The sequence below is a fragment of the Tetrahymena thermophila genome (genome assembly GCF_000189635.1).
Source record: "Tetrahymena thermophila SB210 genomic scaffold scf_8254010, whole genome shotgun sequence".
Taxonomy (NCBI): Eukaryota; Ciliophora; class Oligohymenophorea; order Hymenostomatida; family Tetrahymenidae; genus Tetrahymena; species Tetrahymena thermophila.
In genome coordinates this window covers 293,420-311,701 of record NW_002476013.1, presented here as the reverse complement: position 1 = coordinate 311,701, position 18,282 = coordinate 293,420, and the positions used below count along the sequence as shown (strand labels likewise).

General features: G+C 22.6%; 5 protein-coding genes across 5 annotated transcripts; 2 read left to right on the top strand and 3 right to left on the bottom strand. All coding sequences in view use genetic code 6, as the record gives it.

Moving 5' to 3' along the window:
* Positions 1 to 12: 12 nt before the first annotated feature.
* TTHERM_000327319 (hypothetical protein) lies at positions 13 to 1,908 on the top strand (the record flags this gene model as incomplete). The annotated part of the gene is made up of 12 exons (XM_012800686.1): positions 13 to 219; positions 277 to 297; positions 351 to 395; positions 445 to 500; positions 620 to 706; positions 783 to 872; positions 925 to 1,014; positions 1,136 to 1,225; positions 1,324 to 1,410; positions 1,463 to 1,543; positions 1,605 to 1,694; positions 1,815 to 1,908. 12 exons carry the CDS (start codon positions 13 to 15, stop codon positions 1,906 to 1,908), a joined length of 1,038 nt encoding a protein of 345 aa, XP_012656140.1.
* Positions 1,909 to 3,110: 1,202 nt separating this feature from the next.
* On the top strand, positions 3,111 to 5,465 carry TTHERM_00327310 (transmembrane protein, putative; the record flags this gene model as incomplete). Its single annotated transcript, XM_001026494.2, has 7 exons — positions 3,111 to 3,229; positions 3,292 to 3,587; positions 3,651 to 4,007; positions 4,114 to 4,202; positions 4,368 to 4,520; positions 4,650 to 4,877; positions 4,935 to 5,465. The coding sequence occupies 7 exons, from the start codon at positions 3,111 to 3,113 to the stop codon at positions 5,463 to 5,465; spliced, it is 1,773 nt and encodes a 590-aa protein (XP_001026494.2).
* Positions 5,466 to 6,249: 784 nt separating this feature from the next.
* Positions 6,250 to 12,699, bottom strand: TTHERM_00327309 (abnormal long morphology protein, putative; the record flags this gene model as incomplete). Its single annotated transcript, XM_001471008.1, has 4 exons — positions 6,250 to 9,169; positions 9,732 to 11,828; positions 12,093 to 12,480; positions 12,618 to 12,699. 4 exons carry the CDS (start codon positions 12,697 to 12,699, stop codon positions 6,250 to 6,252), a joined length of 5,487 nt encoding a protein of 1,828 aa, XP_001471058.1.
* Positions 12,700 to 13,718: 1,019 nt separating this feature from the next.
* On the bottom strand, positions 13,719 to 16,296 carry TTHERM_00327300 (alpha/beta fold hydrolase; the record flags this gene model as incomplete). Its single annotated transcript, XM_001026493.3, has 5 exons — positions 13,719 to 13,964; positions 14,027 to 14,641; positions 14,699 to 15,083; positions 15,430 to 15,843; positions 15,905 to 16,296. The coding sequence occupies 5 exons, from the start codon at positions 16,294 to 16,296 to the stop codon at positions 13,719 to 13,721; spliced, it is 2,052 nt and encodes a 683-aa protein (XP_001026493.3).
* A 991-nt stretch (positions 16,297 to 17,287) lies between these two features.
* Positions 17,288 to 17,722, bottom strand: TTHERM_000327299 (transmembrane protein, putative; the record flags this gene model as incomplete). The annotated part of the gene is made up of 1 exon (XM_012800685.1): positions 17,288 to 17,722. The coding sequence occupies one exon, from the start codon at positions 17,720 to 17,722 to the stop codon at positions 17,288 to 17,290; it is 435 nt and encodes a 144-aa protein (XP_012656139.1).
* Positions 17,723 to 18,282: the final 560 nt, after the last annotated feature.

The window sequence follows — 18,282 nt, the reverse complement described above, 5'->3', positions numbered from 1 at the left end:
TATAAATCAGTAATGTAGCAATTAATTCTTATAATATATTCACTTTACTAATTTATCAGCTAATTAATTTACAAGAAATCAATTAATTAAATAGATAAAAGTAAAAATACTTTCAATCAAACTCTAAATTTAATTCAATAATAACATCAAAATTAAAAATTAGCCATTATATTTAAAATGATTTTAGCTTTAAATCAATTGATTGGATATATACAAAAAGTAATAAAAATAAACTTATTTTTTTTTAATATAAAACTAAAATAATTTTATAATAAGGACTCAAATTCGATAAGCAATGTAAATAAATAAATTATATTCAAAAAATAAATCTAAAACTACATTGAAAAAAGCAAAACCTGATATTAGAGGAGTAAAAATTTTACTCATTTGAAAAAGTAAAATTAATTTTTTTAGATAAATCTTTATTTTTTTTATTAATAAAAGTTTTTCTCTGAAAAAGAAAACTTATCTAATTTTTCTTACTTGAGCTTATGCTTTGGGTATTAAAATATTTTGTTATTATATTTTATTTATTTTGAGCTTAAACATTTTATTTACATTAAAATTAATTTAAAATTGATTAAAAAAAATGAAATTGAAAATTAATATATTTATTTAGTTAGTATATCGGAAATGACTAAATAGTTGAATTAGGTTAACAATTAATGAAGTGTAGATATACTAAAAACTTAACAATAGATTTAAGGTAGATTTTCTTTTATTTTTTAATATAAATACAAAAATTTTTAACTAATAAATATTTATTTTTATTGCAAAATAAGTTAAAATAATGTCTCATTAGTAGGCTTTTAAAGTCTATAAAAAGGGTTAAACAACTGCTTAAATTTAGAAAATTTAGTGCTTTTTTTTAAGTAAACTATTTTGTTGAAATATTTTGAAATTAAAAACTTTTTCTTTTTATAGTAATAGAAAAATAAATCCATAAAAAATTTCTTGCATATTATAGAGCTTTCAAAGTATGAAAAATCTGACTAATTTAACATTAAATCTTAAGTAAATTCCTCAATATTTATTTTTGAATTAAATCTTTTGTTTGATTGCTAAAAAAGAAATATTTATTAATTGAAATAGATTTTTAATACAATATTTACTAAACAGAAATTTAAAAAAATAGTAAAACAAATTTCGATGAAGAGTGTACAATCTTTTTAGGTGAAAATCTTGCTAAATGCTCAAATTTAATTAATTTAAACTTAGATTTAGGGTAATAAATATCTGCCTTTTTAAATTTTAAATATATTTTTAAATTATCAAATTAAAGACTTTATTTAATTAAATTATTAAATAAATCTAAAAAATAAGTTAAAATTAAATTAGAAACTCTACTTAGCATATTGGAAAAAATTTAGTCCACTGCAAATAGCTAGAATAAATTAGAATCTGGCTTGAGTATCCAAAAATCCTTTACAAAAAAAAAATATATAATAATTTATTTAAAAAGCTAAAATAGTATAAGTGATGATGGCATTTCTAATTTTTTAGAAAAATATCCAAAAATTAATGTACTTTAACTTTATTTAGCGTAAAAACAATAATTTATTTTTTTTTTGGTTTTTTATTTTTTTTATTTCCTTTTTTTATAGAAATAATAGAATCTCATTTATAGGTGCAGCTTCTCTAAGTTAGCAAATTTCAGAATACAAAAGGCTTTCTGTTTTGGTTGTTAATCTTTAGTAAAATAAATTTATTCTTTGATTTTGCCTATTTTATGAAAAATTTTCATCAATTTTTTTGCTTATCAAAAACTAAAGCACAATGAATAATTCATTTAATTTTTTTCATATAAATAAAAGCCAAAATTAAGTAGGAAAATTTGGAAAAATTAAAATAAAAAGAGCAGCTTATAAACTACCAAGATTAGTAAATTCAAATTTATTACACTGCTGATATAATAAAAAATAATTGTATTTTTATGTTTTTATTATATCTATGGTAAAATACTTTTTCTTTTATAAAAAATAATATTTATTATCATTTTATTATTTCTTTCTTTTAAAAAATTTAATAAAAATTATAAAAATATATTGAATTTTCATGGCTGATGTTAGTTATTTTAAAATCTATAGTTTTATAAAAATTTAATGAGTATTAAACGAATTAGAATATTTAATTATCTGCTTTCTAAAAAATCAGTTAAAAAAACCTAATATAAATTTAAAAGTTAATTAGGATTAAGTACCAAAAAAATATGTAAAAATGCAAAGAAACAAATAAATAAAATTTTTCATAAATTCAATTTTTTAGTACATTATTCAGATATATGCTCAACACATTAAAAGCTTAAAAAAAATCTATTATAGATTTTGGATTTTTAATTATAATCTTTCAAATTAAAAGATTACTTTTACAGAAATAATTAAATTTTTAATTTTAGTCAAATATTGGATAAAACTAAAAAAATTAATATTAACAATTGACAAATATTAAACCTTATAAATTTAAATAATATTTTATTTCATTTTTTATTATTCAAAATTTTAATAACGAAACATACCAAAGTAGGAAAATTTTTTGAAGCAAAATATCTCCTTTGTTTGTTTAATAATTTAAGGCCATTAAAATACCTTAAATTTTTTAAAGTTAGTATGAATTTAAAACTTTAAATTTTGAAATATATTTATTAAATAAAGGTAATTATTTAAAGGTATTATTTTCTCATTAGTTGCTTGCTTATCAAAACAAAAGATATCAAAAAACAAAATTTTAGTAATTTACAAGCTCAAAAAAAATCAGTGAGAACAATTTTAATAAATCTTTTAATTTTGATTTGTTTTTATCAAATAATAATTACCATTCAATATAGTAAATATAATTTTAATTTAGCTAAAGATAATTTATTATAAAAAAGTGTTTTTATTATTTGTATGTTATTCATATATTTTTTTAAGGAATACCTATTTGTCTTTATAGATTTTTAATAAACTATATCTAAAAAAAATCAAGAAACAAGCAAAAAGAAGAAAGAAAGAAATTAGTAAATAAATAAATAAAGAAAAATAACTTTAGAGAGACTTTGAGATCAAATAAAAAATTAAGATAATTACCATCTTAATATTATTAGCAGATTCATTAGTTTCAAATTTAAGTATATGATCTCCGATATTAAATAGAAGGTTAAATAATTCCTAACTCCAAAAGTTAAAAGGAATCTTGAGCTAGCAATACTATTTTTTTCTACAGTCTTTGCTGTAGTTTCTTTGGTGTTTAGGTATTTATTTTCATTATATTTTAGCGTTAAGAAGTTTATTTTAATTCTACTTAAAATAAAAGTTATATCACATTTTAAAAGACCTCAGATAAAGTAGATTAATATGTTACAATAGCAGATAATTTAAGATAGCCTTATTTTATTAATTTCAGATTATCTACAACAGGGTAATGTGATATAAATGAATCAAGTCTGTTAAATATAAACTGGAATGGAACTTATACAGGATGTGACTGCTCTAAATCTTCAAACTTAGATATTGAAAATATTATGTATAAAAATTCATGCAACATATCAACTTAACTTGGATGTACTGGTCTTTTTCCTATCAGTTAAAGAACATTCCAAAGCATAGCAAGTATTAAATATTTATTTAATAACAAGCATTTCTTAAAAATGTATTCATTACTTATCAAATTAGTGGATCTTTAAGGTAAAAATCTAGCTCTGTGTGGATAAAGGGCTAAAAATGCAAATTAATTTTATAGGATAGCTGCAAATTAAACAGGAACTTGCTTATAAAACTAAAAAATGTGTGGCAATCCTTCAATTCCTACATCAGTGATTTGTGTCTCATAGACTGATCCCTGCCCAATTTATTAATTTCACTTTACAACGACAGCATCAACTTAATACGATTCTACATGGGGTCACATATAAGTGAATGATAATCTGCATTTTTATTTTGATTAATAAGGAACAACTGCAAATTAATTGCCTGTTTCTCAAGTTGTCTCAACTTCTGGCAAAGGCCCTTGCGTTTTTAATGTTTACAATTGTAATTCTTTTTAATTTTTTATTAAAAATATATTTTTTTGTTCTGATAAATTAAGCCACATTATACTCTACATAGTGAGATCATATATTTTTTAATTTAATAATAGAAACAAGGTATGCTGATGAATATCTCCTTTTTATATGGGATAGATAATTATGTGACTAAGATACAAACTTCATTAAAACAGAATTAGTTGTAATAATAATTTTATTTATTTATTTCTTTATTTATTTATTTTAAATTTTTTATATTTATTTATGAAAAAACAAATAAAAATATTTATAAAAATTCTTACTTTTAATATTAAATAAAACTAAATAAGAAAATAGTATTTTAATAAAATTATTAATAATTAATTAGTTAACTGAAAATCAACTTTACCTGTATAATCTAAGTGATGATGACTATAATAAAGTTTCCAACTTTACAGGATACAATATTATGTAGTCAAAAGAAAATTATCCTATATATTATAAACCTTTCATTCCATGGGAAATAAAGAGCAGAAACTTGGTATTTAAATTATTTATAAAAATATATTAATTGTAATATTTATTTATACAAATATTTATTCACTGATTAATTCATTTATTCATTTTAAAAAACCTCTTTGATAATTTTTATTTTTTTATTTAATGATAGCTCTATCCTTTAGTTAATTTTTTACTCAACGCTGAAAATCTTTTAAATGCTATTTTTTATACGTTAGTTGTAAATGCTGCATCTGTTGTTTATTTAGGTCTAATAGCAAATGGATAGCATATATATTTATTAGTATGGTAAAAATACGAAATAGATTCTGAAAAAGTAATTAAACTAAAAAGATATAAATTGTTAATAAGCTTTCTATTTAAAATAGCATCTTTAGTGGTAACGAAATTCATCTTTTATTAAATATTTTACAAAATATCTATTTTTTAAAAATAGGTCTCAATAAATGCTTTTATTTTATCTTCAAATTATAAAAGTTCACTTGAAGATATTTGTTCTGCAAAACCTACTCTCGATGTTTACATGTAATATTTCTAAGCTTTATCAGACTTTACATCAACCTATATATATAAAAATAACTTGATAAATATAATAATGACTTCGGCTAACATGGTAGTTGATATAGTAAGTGCCATATTAGAATTTCTAGAATATAGAAACTAATTATAAGAATCAACAAAAGTAGTGCCTGCTTCCCTTTAAAATTTAGATTAGTAAACAAAAGAAATTGTAAGTTTAAAATAAATAGAAGATTAAGAAAGTCAAAATAACCAAAATAGTAACAAATAATTACCTTCTTATATAAGTGTATCTAAAGTTAGATAAAAAAGTGTTTACCCTTAAACTTTTATAGATAATTCAGGTTAAAAAGTTATTTTGTTATCATAAAATGGTCTAGTCTTTTAAAATGGTATGTTAAGAACTTTAAAAAACTTACCTGAAACTTTAAATAATTTAGAATCTTGAAATACATCCAAGCATCTATTACTTACTAGTTAATAATAAATTAAAAAATTTTAAACAATTAATAAATAAATAAATAACCAGCATATTTACTTTTAAAAAAATTTGGTTATTAAAATAATTAATTTTATATTAAACAAACAATTATATTATAAATTAATTTAAAAAATATCATATTTTTTAAATTTTATCAATTTTATTATTTACAAAAAAATTATTTTTGGTAATTTTATATGGTATTTATTGAATAATTTTCTTCTCTATTTATTATCTCAACATAAAAATAAAATAAAAATTATATGATTTTGTGTTATTAAAAACTACTTTGATAAAAAATAAATTAACAATTTTCTTTAATTTATACTTTTAAAAATTTTAGTAACTTTTTAAATTTTTATTCATCTATTTAGTACGATAAAAGTATAAATTATTTTCAAATAATATAAAAATTTTACTCATTTACTTACTTAACTACTAATTTATTTATTTAATTTTTTACTCCCAGATAAACTTTATTTTAAAAATAATAATTTTTGATAATTTTATTTATTCTTGGTCAATAATTTTCTCATAAATAAAGATACTAGCTAAAGATATGTTTACAATTTTTTTAATGTAAATATTACTTAAATAGGATAGAAACATACATAGAAACTTAAATTCTAGAGTATTGATTATTAATAACTAAGATTATGTATATAAAAATAACTAATGAATAATTCAATTTTATATAATTGTTAATATTAAAGTCAATATTTAAATTTATTAAAATATATTCTTAAAATTTTCACTGCTTTTAGAACAGTCTGTGGTTTGGACTTTATGAAGAGCGACTAGGTTGTTAATATTACATTATGTTGGAGTTGTTAATTGAGCTATTGTGTCCTTCAAAGCTACATTGATCTCCTTATCTTTTGTCGCCAAGTTGAATTTGGACAACTTTTGTGGCTTAATTAACTCTATTTTTGAACGCAAATTTTTATGAGGTTGTTGAAGATGCTGAGTATGTTACTAGACGTTAGTTTGGGCTCAAACTTGATGGGTTATTAATTTTACTATTTTAATATTACTCTATAGCATTCAGTGTACTGCTACTATTATTGTTTTTATATTAAAAAAATCCTGCTGCATTTGTTGAAGAAGATGCCTAGGAAGCTTTTTTAGAGATGTTTCCATCGAAATTTTAATTACCACTGTATTTTCCTAGTTATCTGCTTAGAGGAGATTAGCTTGATTGTAAAGGCTCTATTTATCTTGAGCTAAACTAATCTTAGCTATCCAAATTATTGTTATTGATAAATCTATTTTTATGATTTGGATTCTAGATATTTTAAAACTGATTCTTATTAAAAGATTCATCAGTTTATGAGTTAGCATTTTGTCCTTGTTAAGGATCTATATTCATAGCAATGTTTCGATTTTTTTAGATGTAACTCATCATATCCTATTTTTTTTTTAATTTAGCATAATCTTCCTATGAAAGAGAGTGCACAATTGCACTATTAGGATTAGTCGCTTTTTAGTTAAAATCTAATTATTGCTAGTAACTTCCCTTTGTAGAAGATTGGCCTTCAATAGGTTTTTTATCTTTTAGAGATTTTTGTAAAATTTTGTGTTTGGAGTGATCTGATGGATTAGGTACATACATTTTAGTGTTAGATACTGAATGTGTCAGATTTGAATTTAACTAAATTTGTTAAATATTTTGGTGGTTTGTTAGCTATTGCTAAGAATTATTATTTTGCTGCTGTTTACTTTCTTGTTTGCTAGAAAAGAGATTAGTTGGAGTTAAGATTTTTCCATAAGTGTTTAAGCTCAATCCATTGACATATTATTAATACTTTGAATTAAATGTTTCACTCTATTCTTTTGTGAGTCTGTTTTGAATTTATGATTGTTGTATTTGCTATCTATTCATTTCTAGAGAGTCATTCTGGTTTTTATGACCGTTTTGCTTAAAAGAAGAAGCAGAAGAATTATTAACTTAATTACCTTGCTTTTAATTAGAAGGAGTAGCAATTTAGTTTAAGCCACGACTGTAATTCATAGAAGGAGATTAACCTTATCTATTTTATTAATTCTACATTTTCTATTAAATAAATTATTATTACTATTCTATAACTTTCTAGCTGCTTTTTGGCAGTTAGCTGAAGGGAATAGAATTTTGATTTGGGGTAGTTTATTGAAAACTAGAATTGCCATTTAAAGCGCTGATACTGTTGTTACCGTGACTAATTTATGATGTATTTAATCTAGTTTTCTATGAATTAGGCTCATCATTTAAAGAGTCATATCGAATTAATTCTTTTTTGTCATTTTACTGCTTTTCTTTTTGTTAATTTTAATTTTAGAAATCTAAAGACTGTTAATGATAATTGTTGAGTTGATTAGATGAGTAATTTTGCTAGTTTTTAGAATCTCTCTCTTTTGATAAGCTTTGTTAATTCAAAAATGAATTATTAAGTTAACTTTTTTATGACTAGTTTTTATTTAATATATTTTCAATGTCTAATTTATATCTAAAAACATGAGAGCTATTTTTAGACTGATGACTCTTACTAGAAAAAGGTTAAAATCTATTTAATGGTGAGTTAGTTGCAGCACCAGAAATTTGAGGTTGCTAAAATATTTATGAGCTTAAATCTTGTATAAATCTTTGATCCTTTGTGGTATTGGTAGAAGGTTGGAATATTGAATTATTCTAAGAGTTGCTGTTACTACCAGTTTTATTTTGATCTTATTATAAGTATGAAAATGTTTCTTACTGTTAGAAAGAAGATTGCTTTGACTCATTTTGATATTATTGCTTGCTGCCTACGTTAATAAAATAATTATTTTATTATAGTTGTGTAATCTATTCTTCTGCTCTCTATAATTATTATAATTCGTTTTTATATTTTTCTTTGTGCTTTTAATCTTAGCTCATTTCTTTTGACTTATTCCTATCAAATTAAGATTTGTCTACAAATTTTCCCTATCTGGATTATTATTCGTTTGATTTATCATTCCTGAATTTTTCTTAAGACAATCCTGGAATTCTGCCTTACTTACCAAAGCTTGCCTCATCTTATTAATTCTATTGATTTTTTTAGCTTTCTTATTATATTTTTTCTTGTTGCTACTTTAGCTACTACTACTTAATTTCTTCTTACTACTGAAGGATTAGTGGAAGAATTTACTGTTTTAACTATTGCTATTGCATAAAAAATTATTGCATTTACTGTTAATCATTTTATCCTTGTTAAATATCTTAATTTTAAATCTATGACATGTTTATCTATTACTGCTAAATATTAGAAGAGAAAAGATTTTAAAAGGCTTGCTAAGATTACTACAAATTCTAAATCACATAGCTAGAATCTTAATGTTGAGAATGATTTACTTTTACTATAGAAGCTGATTGATGAGTTGAATTATTCATGCATTTTTATTTTATATTATTAGATACAGTACTCCTTTATTCAGCTCTCATACCTGAATTTAGCATCATACTACCTTCTAATTCACTTGGCACGTCAATTATATTGTTTGAAGATATGGTTTTCTACTGGTTACCTAAAGGCTTTTACAATAAGTTATCAAGTGTTGATTTTCTTTACTAGATATCAAATTGCTATTTTCTCTATTCAGCATCAGAAGTATTTTACCTTTCAGTTTAAGGCAAATTAACACTCACAGAGTAATCAATTGACTGTCTCTTCTTTTATCTATATATATATAAACAATAAAAAAATTAGATGAAAAGAATGAATGGTATTTGATTGATTGAGCAAAAGATGATAGGTTTAATAAAATAATTTCCTTAGTAATTTTTAACATAGATTTATGTTAATAGAGTAATTCAATTAATAAAAAACTAGATAAAGAATTCATCTAAATTTCAAATTTGAAAATTAGGAAGAAAATACAAATTGAAACTCAAGATTTTTAATATAAAGCAAAAACTGAAGATTTCTAAAGAAAATAAAAGTACAGGAAAATTTTATATTTTTTTTTAGTCTATGATTTTAAGTGGATTGATTATATGCTTGCTTTATTATATGGTAGTAAATGGAAGCTTAAATATTGTATGTATGTATGTATTTAGGTAGGTAAGTATGGTTTTTTATATATATTTTAATCTATTCCTTCAGTAACCTATTAAACTAAGGTTAATGTTTCTAATGTAACTAACAATTTTGTAGCAACATTTAACAATTAATTGCTAATTATTTATAATAGAATCTTCAGATTAATGAATCAATCAATCAAAAATTTCAGAAGTATTACTTCAGATTAATAGTCAAAGTGCTTTGTGGTAAATTATGGAAATCTTCTTCTTCTTGTGTGTTCTAAACATTAGCTTTTTAAATGGAATTTTCATTATTTTGGCTCCATTTTTTCTAATGTGGATTCTATAACAGATTATTTCCTTAATTAAGTTGCAACTGCTGTTGCTGTTACTATAATTATTGCGACTATTATTATTAAACTAAGAATTGCTGTTAAGGTTGAGTACTAATGAAGTTATTTTGTGGATATGTATTTTAGTTTGGTACATTTATAGAATCTTCTCCTTATATTTATGACAAGTTTTTGTTTGTTGTTGGTAAGTTCTGTAATTATTTTCTTGGGGATACTGAAGTTTTATCGTTAAAGAATTAAGGTGAATTATTTAAAGTGGAAAAGGCTGAATTGTGATTTAATTTTGGAACATATTACTATGCTGGATTAATCTGTGAAAGCTAAAGTATTTAATTACTGTAATTATTTTCAAGCAAAATAGACTACTTTCTTTAAGTCGATTCATTTTAAGGTGTGCTTTGTTAGATATTATAATCTTTTGTTGTTGCTACTGTTGAGCTGGAAAATGTATTCATAGGAGGATGCAGCTAGAAAGTATAATTGTTGATTTTTTATTTTGTTCTAAAATCTTTTGCTTTTGGGAAATCAATTTCATGCATTTCATCAGGAATATTTGAGGTTTTCATATCCATATTTGTTGGTGAAACAACACTGCTTTTCCTACTGCCTATGTTTTGCTAGGGATCTGGAAGGGGTATGCTCATAAAGTTTTGCGTTTAATTGGAAATTTAATTTGAATTAATCTAAGAATTAGAGTTAAGGTTTATTTAACTACTTGTTAAACTTTACTAAACTTGCAATTAACTTTGCAAATTTTAAATACCTTTGTTTAAAACAAACTATTGCTTATACTCAAGCTCGTTCATTTTTTATGTAAAGTTTACATTTTTTTGATCTGGTTATTGCTAAAATTGTTATGCTTAATTTAATGGTGAATTTTAATAGGGGAGCTATGATATTTCGTTAGGAGCTTTAAAATCGCTGGCATAATTCTTTTATATTAAATCTTTGAGAAGTTGTTAAACAAGTGGGTTGTTATCTATATCATTTTAATCAATAATTGGTTGATTTTTTTCTTCACTTACTGCTCCAACAGTGCCTAGCTATTTATAATGGTCAGCAGTAATATTGCTTGTAGAGTGTTAGTGAAGAGGTTTTTTGGCTTATACAGATTATTAACTATTGCTAAAATTGAAATGTTCTTTTTAGTTAGAGAGTTAAGATGTTGGTCTGCTTAAACTTTGGTGCTATGAATGATGATGTGGTTGAGGGTTTTATTAGTTGTGAAGGATGTAATGATGAGTGATTGTTTAGTTTTATTAAACTATTTGTGATGTGTGATATGAATGTGTATGGCTTTAAGGCATCCTATATAATTAATTAGCAGGGCTTTCAGAGCTAATACTACCGCTTGGTGATCTTTGATTACTTGAATTATGCAATTAGATATTATTTGGAGGAGATTGATCACTTTATTTCGCATTAGCTTACTACTACTGATAATGAATTAATTTTATCACATTTTATTGTTTCTATTCTTCTCTATTATTAGGAGTGTTATAGTTACTTTATTCAGCTTAGATTAAGTGGAAATTCTCTTTGTTTTGAGGGATGTCGCTTTTACTTTCGGTTTTGATTGATCCTGACAAAAAATCAGCGATTTTTAACACATCTTCCCAGCTTCTGCATTCATTATGGTCACCCTTAACATATAGAATATTTTTCTTTGCATTTGCTGGATACTTCTCAAACAGCTTTTAAGAATTTTCAAAAGAAACTAATTTATCCTCTTTTGAAACTATAAAAAGCACAGGCATAAGGCACTTTTAAATATCTTTGATTGTATTAACGTCTTCCATATCATAACCAGCATTTTATTTAATTTATCTCCTTACATACTCAAGCAATCCCTTAATTATAAAAGTTGGTAAGCTGACTTTTTTATCAGCTATTTCAACACCTGCATCCCACATACTTACAAAAGCACTATCTATTGCTAATGCTTAAACCTCTGTAGGATATCTATTTCATTTATAAATTTTATTTAATTAAAATATTGATAATATAAATAATAAATGTTCAGTTTTGTTATTTTCTATTGTTACATATTATATTTAAAACGGCTTACTCAATAAATTATGCTTGAAATAAATATAAAAAAAATCATTTTATTGGAGATTAAACTTTGCTAAGATTTAATTTAGAAATACAATTATTTTCTTAAATTTGAATGCTTAAAAAGAAATTGAAGTTATTTTATTTAGTAAATAAAATTGAAAATCTTACTTTTATGTATAAAGCAGAGCTGTAACTGCTCCCATAGATCTACCCCATAAAGCAATAGATTTTACATTAAATTAGCTTCTTAAATGATTCACAACTACTTACACATCGTCTTGTTCATAGTATCCCAAAGAGACATATTCACCTTCTGATAATCCACTCCCGCTAAAATCGAAACAACAAAAAGCACATCCACGAGAAATTGATGGCTCCGCAAATTTTATACTTTCTATTCTAGATCCATTAAAGCAGTGTAAGTAAATAATACACTCAGGATTTTATATTCCAACTGGTTCATAGAAAGAGCATTCAAGAGTATGTCCTCTGCTATTTTTAACTTTAAATTCATGTCTTTTGCATTTGTAAAGCTTAGTTTGAAACAAAGGTGGGCCTATTATAATAATTTTAAATATGAAGCTATAAATTAAAACATGATGTTGCATTTAAAATTTGTGTTATTTATCTAAAAATAAGTGTTTATTTATTAGCTTCTTTAATTTCATTTTTTATTTATTTTAAAGCTCTTACCTAAATCAAAAACAGAATATGTTTGCCTGGGAGGTCTGCAAAAAACTTTCCATGCATTAGTGAATTGATCAATAATATTCATTTCAACTAGAGCTCCAACTAACTTCCTTATAAAATTATTATTTTATTGCGAACCTAATTTTGGTTTTTTGTGAAATATTTTATTAATAGTCTGTCTCTTTTTGATTTTAAAAACTTAGAAAAATGACTAACCCTCTCTCTTTGTATCAATCAATCAATCTATATATATTTTAAACCTAGTAAAAAATCAATAATTTAATAATTTTTCAATTTATCGATTTAAATTTTTGATTTCAACGATGATGATAAGCCTCAGAAAAATCAAGCAATTTACAAATTAAATATCACTATTTGCTCTGATATTTTCAAAGCAAAAAATAAAGCAAGCAATTAATTTTCACATCAATTTAAAAATCTGAGTGTTAAATCTACTGATCTGTCATAATAATAAGATATTACTTAAAAAATCGTATTTATAATTTTGTTTTACTTCAGCAAAAGCGAAAAGATCTGAATGAAATTTTCTTTATTTTGCCTTTTTAATAATCTAATAAGGATTAAAAAAATAAGCAATTAAAATATTTTTATAAAAAAACATAAATTTCGAATGATTTTAAAATAAATGTTGAATTTATATTGAAATAATTTCAATAAATAAAATTCAAATTATATTTATTTCAATTATTAATTTAGATTTTTTTAAATTTTCCTAAATTAAAAATGAATTGAATGATTTTTTATAAATTTTAAATATAAATAATCGAAAGGTAAAAATATCAATTAAAATTAATTTTAATTTAACTTATTTAGTTAATGAAATAAATTCACCAAATTTTCAAAAATAGATTTTATTAAAATTTTAAAAATATTATTTTCTACTTTAATTATCACTTAAGCTTAACTTAATATTTGACTGAAAGGAAATATACTTACTTAATATTTAAAAGAATATTAAAAGTTGAATAGGTTTTTATGATAAAATATTTGTTTGAAATATATAAAATTTTTGTGATAATTTTATTTACATTTTCAAATATTAATAACCATTTATTTAATATAATTAAAATTAATTCGTTTTTATCAAATCACTGAACATTTGCAGCTGCAATCGCTCACTGGACAAACATCAAAATCTTAAAACCATTCAATTATGTGTTTATAATGGCCTCCGTGATTGCATGACTAACACCACACAATTCCTTCTTCTAAGTTAAGATTTTCAATCTAACCTCCCATTTAATTTTATTGTTATCTGTTTCTGTTAAATTATATGTAAGGGTTTACAAGTTCACAAGACAATAAACAAACGCAGCAAACAGGCAGCATCTAATTTATTTATTTTATAATTATAATTAAATATTTTGTTTCAATAAAAAATAATTTATTACAACACAGCAAGAAGGACAAACACCTATCATAGGCTTTAAAACTTGTAACAAGGCAGCATAACCTCTTATGCTTCTTCTTCTTATAATATTATCTAATTATGTTTTATTGTCTAGACAGTTATTGCATTGCTTACACTCTAAAAATATCTTTGATCCCTTAAAGGAAGATTTATTTTATTCTGAATCAGTCTTGCATAGGAGTTATTTTAAATTTTTAAATTCTTTATCAAGAGTAATACGCTTTTCAAACAAATTCATGTTATTTAAAAGGGCTTTATAATTTTTAAACCAATTTTAGAGAGTTTCTGAAGGCTCATATTTATGTAAATTCAAATGTGCAGAGAGTAGACCGGCTGTCTAAATATCTCTTGTATTATCTATGAAAGCTTAGATGATATCTATGGCTTTTTAATCTTTACCAACTAATATTAAGCATTCAAGAATACCTTCCTATTCTGCTTTTTAAACTAAATTTGTAAAATAAGTAATTATATTATCATCGTCTAAAAATCTTAAAGCAAATGCAATCTTGTCAAATATTTCGATGCCATCCTATTAAATGATTTCCTTTACTCTTTCCTAAGGATCATCGTTATTTAAGAATCTAGCCAGAGCCTAATTAATTAATAAATAATAAAAATAATTTTTATAATAAACAAATATTTAATTTACAGTCAAGTAGGGATTATTAAATTTGATGTCTTTGAGAAGATTTGAAATAAAGTTTAATTCGTTTTATACAATTGTATATCTCAGATCATTGTTAATTATATTTTTAAACTCAGATTAAATCTCTTAATTCTTAAAATTAGTATTTTTTGCATTCTTAATATCTTCTTATGACATATCTTACTCTGTATAATCTCTAGAGTTAGAAGGATAAATACTTTCAAGTCTATTCTTCACATATTAATCTCCTTAAATGCTAATTTATATATTTTTTAAAATTAATAATACACTCTTCATCATTCTCAATTAAGGATCATCTTCTAAAGCACTATTTAAGCTATCAAGAGCTCTATCAAATTCAAAATGAAAAGAAGCAATTGTTGCAGCTCTTTTAATAAAATATAAAAAATAAATTATAATAAAGAATATTTATAAAATTATGTCATCAATTATTTAATCTATTAATTAATATGTCATTCTCAACTTTGATATGTCTTAATTTAAATTTTATCTCGTCATATCATAATTCTTTTATCATATTATTTATTTAGATTTAAAAACAAGACTAAAAATTGAATTATTTTTTATATAATTCTATTTTCCTTGATAATTCATTTCGTTAGTTCATAATAACTCATAAAATATTTCTTTGTTGATAAGCAATACTCTCGAGTTATATATTTAATTCTTTTATATAATACTTAAAAGAAATTCAAAAACTTAGATAGATTTACCTTATGTGCTAGTTGGTTTCGTCAAATTACTTAATTTGTTGGAAAAATGCTTAAGTTCCTTGATCAGATTAACTAGCAAGAGGAAGGTTAGCCCATTTAAATATCTTTAGACATTATTATCTCTATTTATTATTAAAGTCGTATAGTCTGTGGTGGTAAAATTACTTTATGTTTAAGTTTATGCCTTAATCAGTTTTTTAAATTTACTCTAAGATATTATTTAACTCTACTACATTTTATTAATTTTGCTTAGGTTAACTATTTTAATACTAAATAGATGATTCATCTTTTAATTGTTAAACCCATTGCCAAAGATCTGAACTTACTTTACGCCAACTCTGATTGGCATTTTTCATAAGCATAAGTCTATAATTTTTAGCTGCATCTAAGCCATATCCTAAATCACTTAATTATCTTTAATTTAATATAAAAAATTTATTAATTTGTTTTATAATTGTTTATTTAATTGATTTACTTCATAATATCCAATTCATCTTAGTTGTCTAAAATATCTCTGCTTTCAGGAAAGCTTTTGTAGCATACAGCAATATGCTTATTTCCTGCAAATGTAAATGGGATCTAGTTTTTTTCAAAATTTTCTGGAATTAAATTGAGACGCAAATAGAGTTAAATAAACTCAGCTTCACTTATGCGATCATAATTAACATTTGGATTGATTTCCATTAAAATAGGTAATATTTCTTGCTCTTCATATTCAGTAATTTAGTTGAGAATTTTTTTAATGCCTATATATTTCTCATTATTTTGATCTAAATTTTCAAAAATGGAAGATATGTACATGTGTTTATAATTTTAGCTATCATTATTATCTTTGAATTTTTATTAAACAATCACTTAACTCCTCATATTGATTAATAACTAAATTTAAATTTTAAAGTGACCTATTATTTATTTATTATTTTAGCTATTTTATTTACTCCTATTAATAAAAAGATTGACTTTGAAATATCTTTTTGTTTTTGATTTATTATAAGCTGAGTTTCTAAATCTAATTTTACAAATAAACTAGTTTTTATCTATTAAAAAAAAGATTCTAAAAAAAAGTATTCGTTCAACTTATAAACTATAAATTAAATTAAAAATCTTTAATTTCATAAAATTTGCTCATAAAATAAATTAAAATATTTACAATTTTTTTTATTATAATAAATCTTTGAAATTTGTTCTGATTTTTGATACAAAAACTAATAATAAATTTAACTAAACATTTCTTTACTCAGGCTTCAGCTAAAACCTAAAATAGACAAAGAAATGAACAAATAGAAACCAAGTTGTATTAAATAAAGCAAACGAATACATTTTTTAATTAATTTTTATAAATAGATAGCTAATTTTATAATGCTTCTGATGCAAAGAAAAGCAATTTTTTTTACTTTAGAAAATTTTTTTTATAATCTCATTTTAAGAAAGAATAAAAGATTTAATAAAATAAAAAATTGATATTAAATACTAAAACCATTAAAAAAAATTAATTATCAAAACCAAAAAAATATAGAAATTTATTAGATAGCTAACTTAATTATAAAAAAATTTTTTTATTTTCTAATATTTTTAAAGCTAACTTTTATAATTAACTCCTAATTCAAACATAATATTCTTTTAGAACGTTATAATAGAACTCTACTTAGATTAGAGTTATCTTATTTAATTCTCTTTACTATTGAGAAAGCCCCTAAGAATCTGGATGATAAATACTGCGAAATCTTCTATGAGTTACTATAAAATCATTTTAAGTTGAGTTCTCGCTAAGTCTAAAATAATTTTTTGCTTCACTAATTAGTTTATTTTTTAATTTTTCATGGAAAAATTCATCAATTTTTTTAGATAATATATTATTTCAAAAAAAAGATAATAAACAACCAAGTAATGATCCTATAACAGTTCCTATTCCAGGACAAATTAAGGAGCCTATTACTGTACATGCTGTTGTTATACTACCCTGAACTAAATATGTTGAAGAAACTTTTACCCCATAAGCACATAACTGATATTTAAGTTTACTTTATAAAACATCAATAATTGCATTATCTTGACTCTTATTTTTTTAATATTCTTTAACTATTGAAAATAATTCAAAAAGAGATAACCCTAAATGAATGGCTAATGTAAATTTGCTAAATTAAGATTTTAATGATGAAAGAAATAAATCTTTTGTACCAATTTTGGCTATTGTTTGTATTTATCCTTTAATAGCTTGCTTTATTCCATCTTTAGAAATATTTTAAACTATATTTTTACTACCTTCTATGACATTTCTCATAGGAGGTGTCATAGCTCTTATTATATCTTTAGATTATTTTACTTTTGAACAAATGTATTTAGCTCCATTAATAATTTAACCAGAGATATAAATTTATTATGAAAGTTTTATTTTATTCACTTTTTTAAAAAAGGATCTGGCTTCTTTCTTACCTGTTTCAGGATTTAGATCATCAAATTATTCTTCCTGATTTTAATTGATGAAATTTTGATAATTTTCATGATATTGATCACATTAGATTTGATATTAGCTTCTTTCAATATCATTATTATGATTTAATTAAATTTAAATTTATTTTAAAATTAAATAGCAAGACTAATTCAAAAAGTTTTAAGAAAATTGATTTTCACTAAATCTATCTCTAAAAATGAATGAATAAATTATTTTATAGCTAAAATCTTTCAAATTTTAAAATGTGTTTTTGATTTTCTGATCTTAATCCTATAAATAGGAATTAATGTAAAAATTTGTTTCCATAAAAAGTAATTTTAGAATGTTAGCAAATACTAACTTAGAATATTAGCACAAATTTATTTTAGAATATAAAAATTAACTTCATATTTTTTAAATTC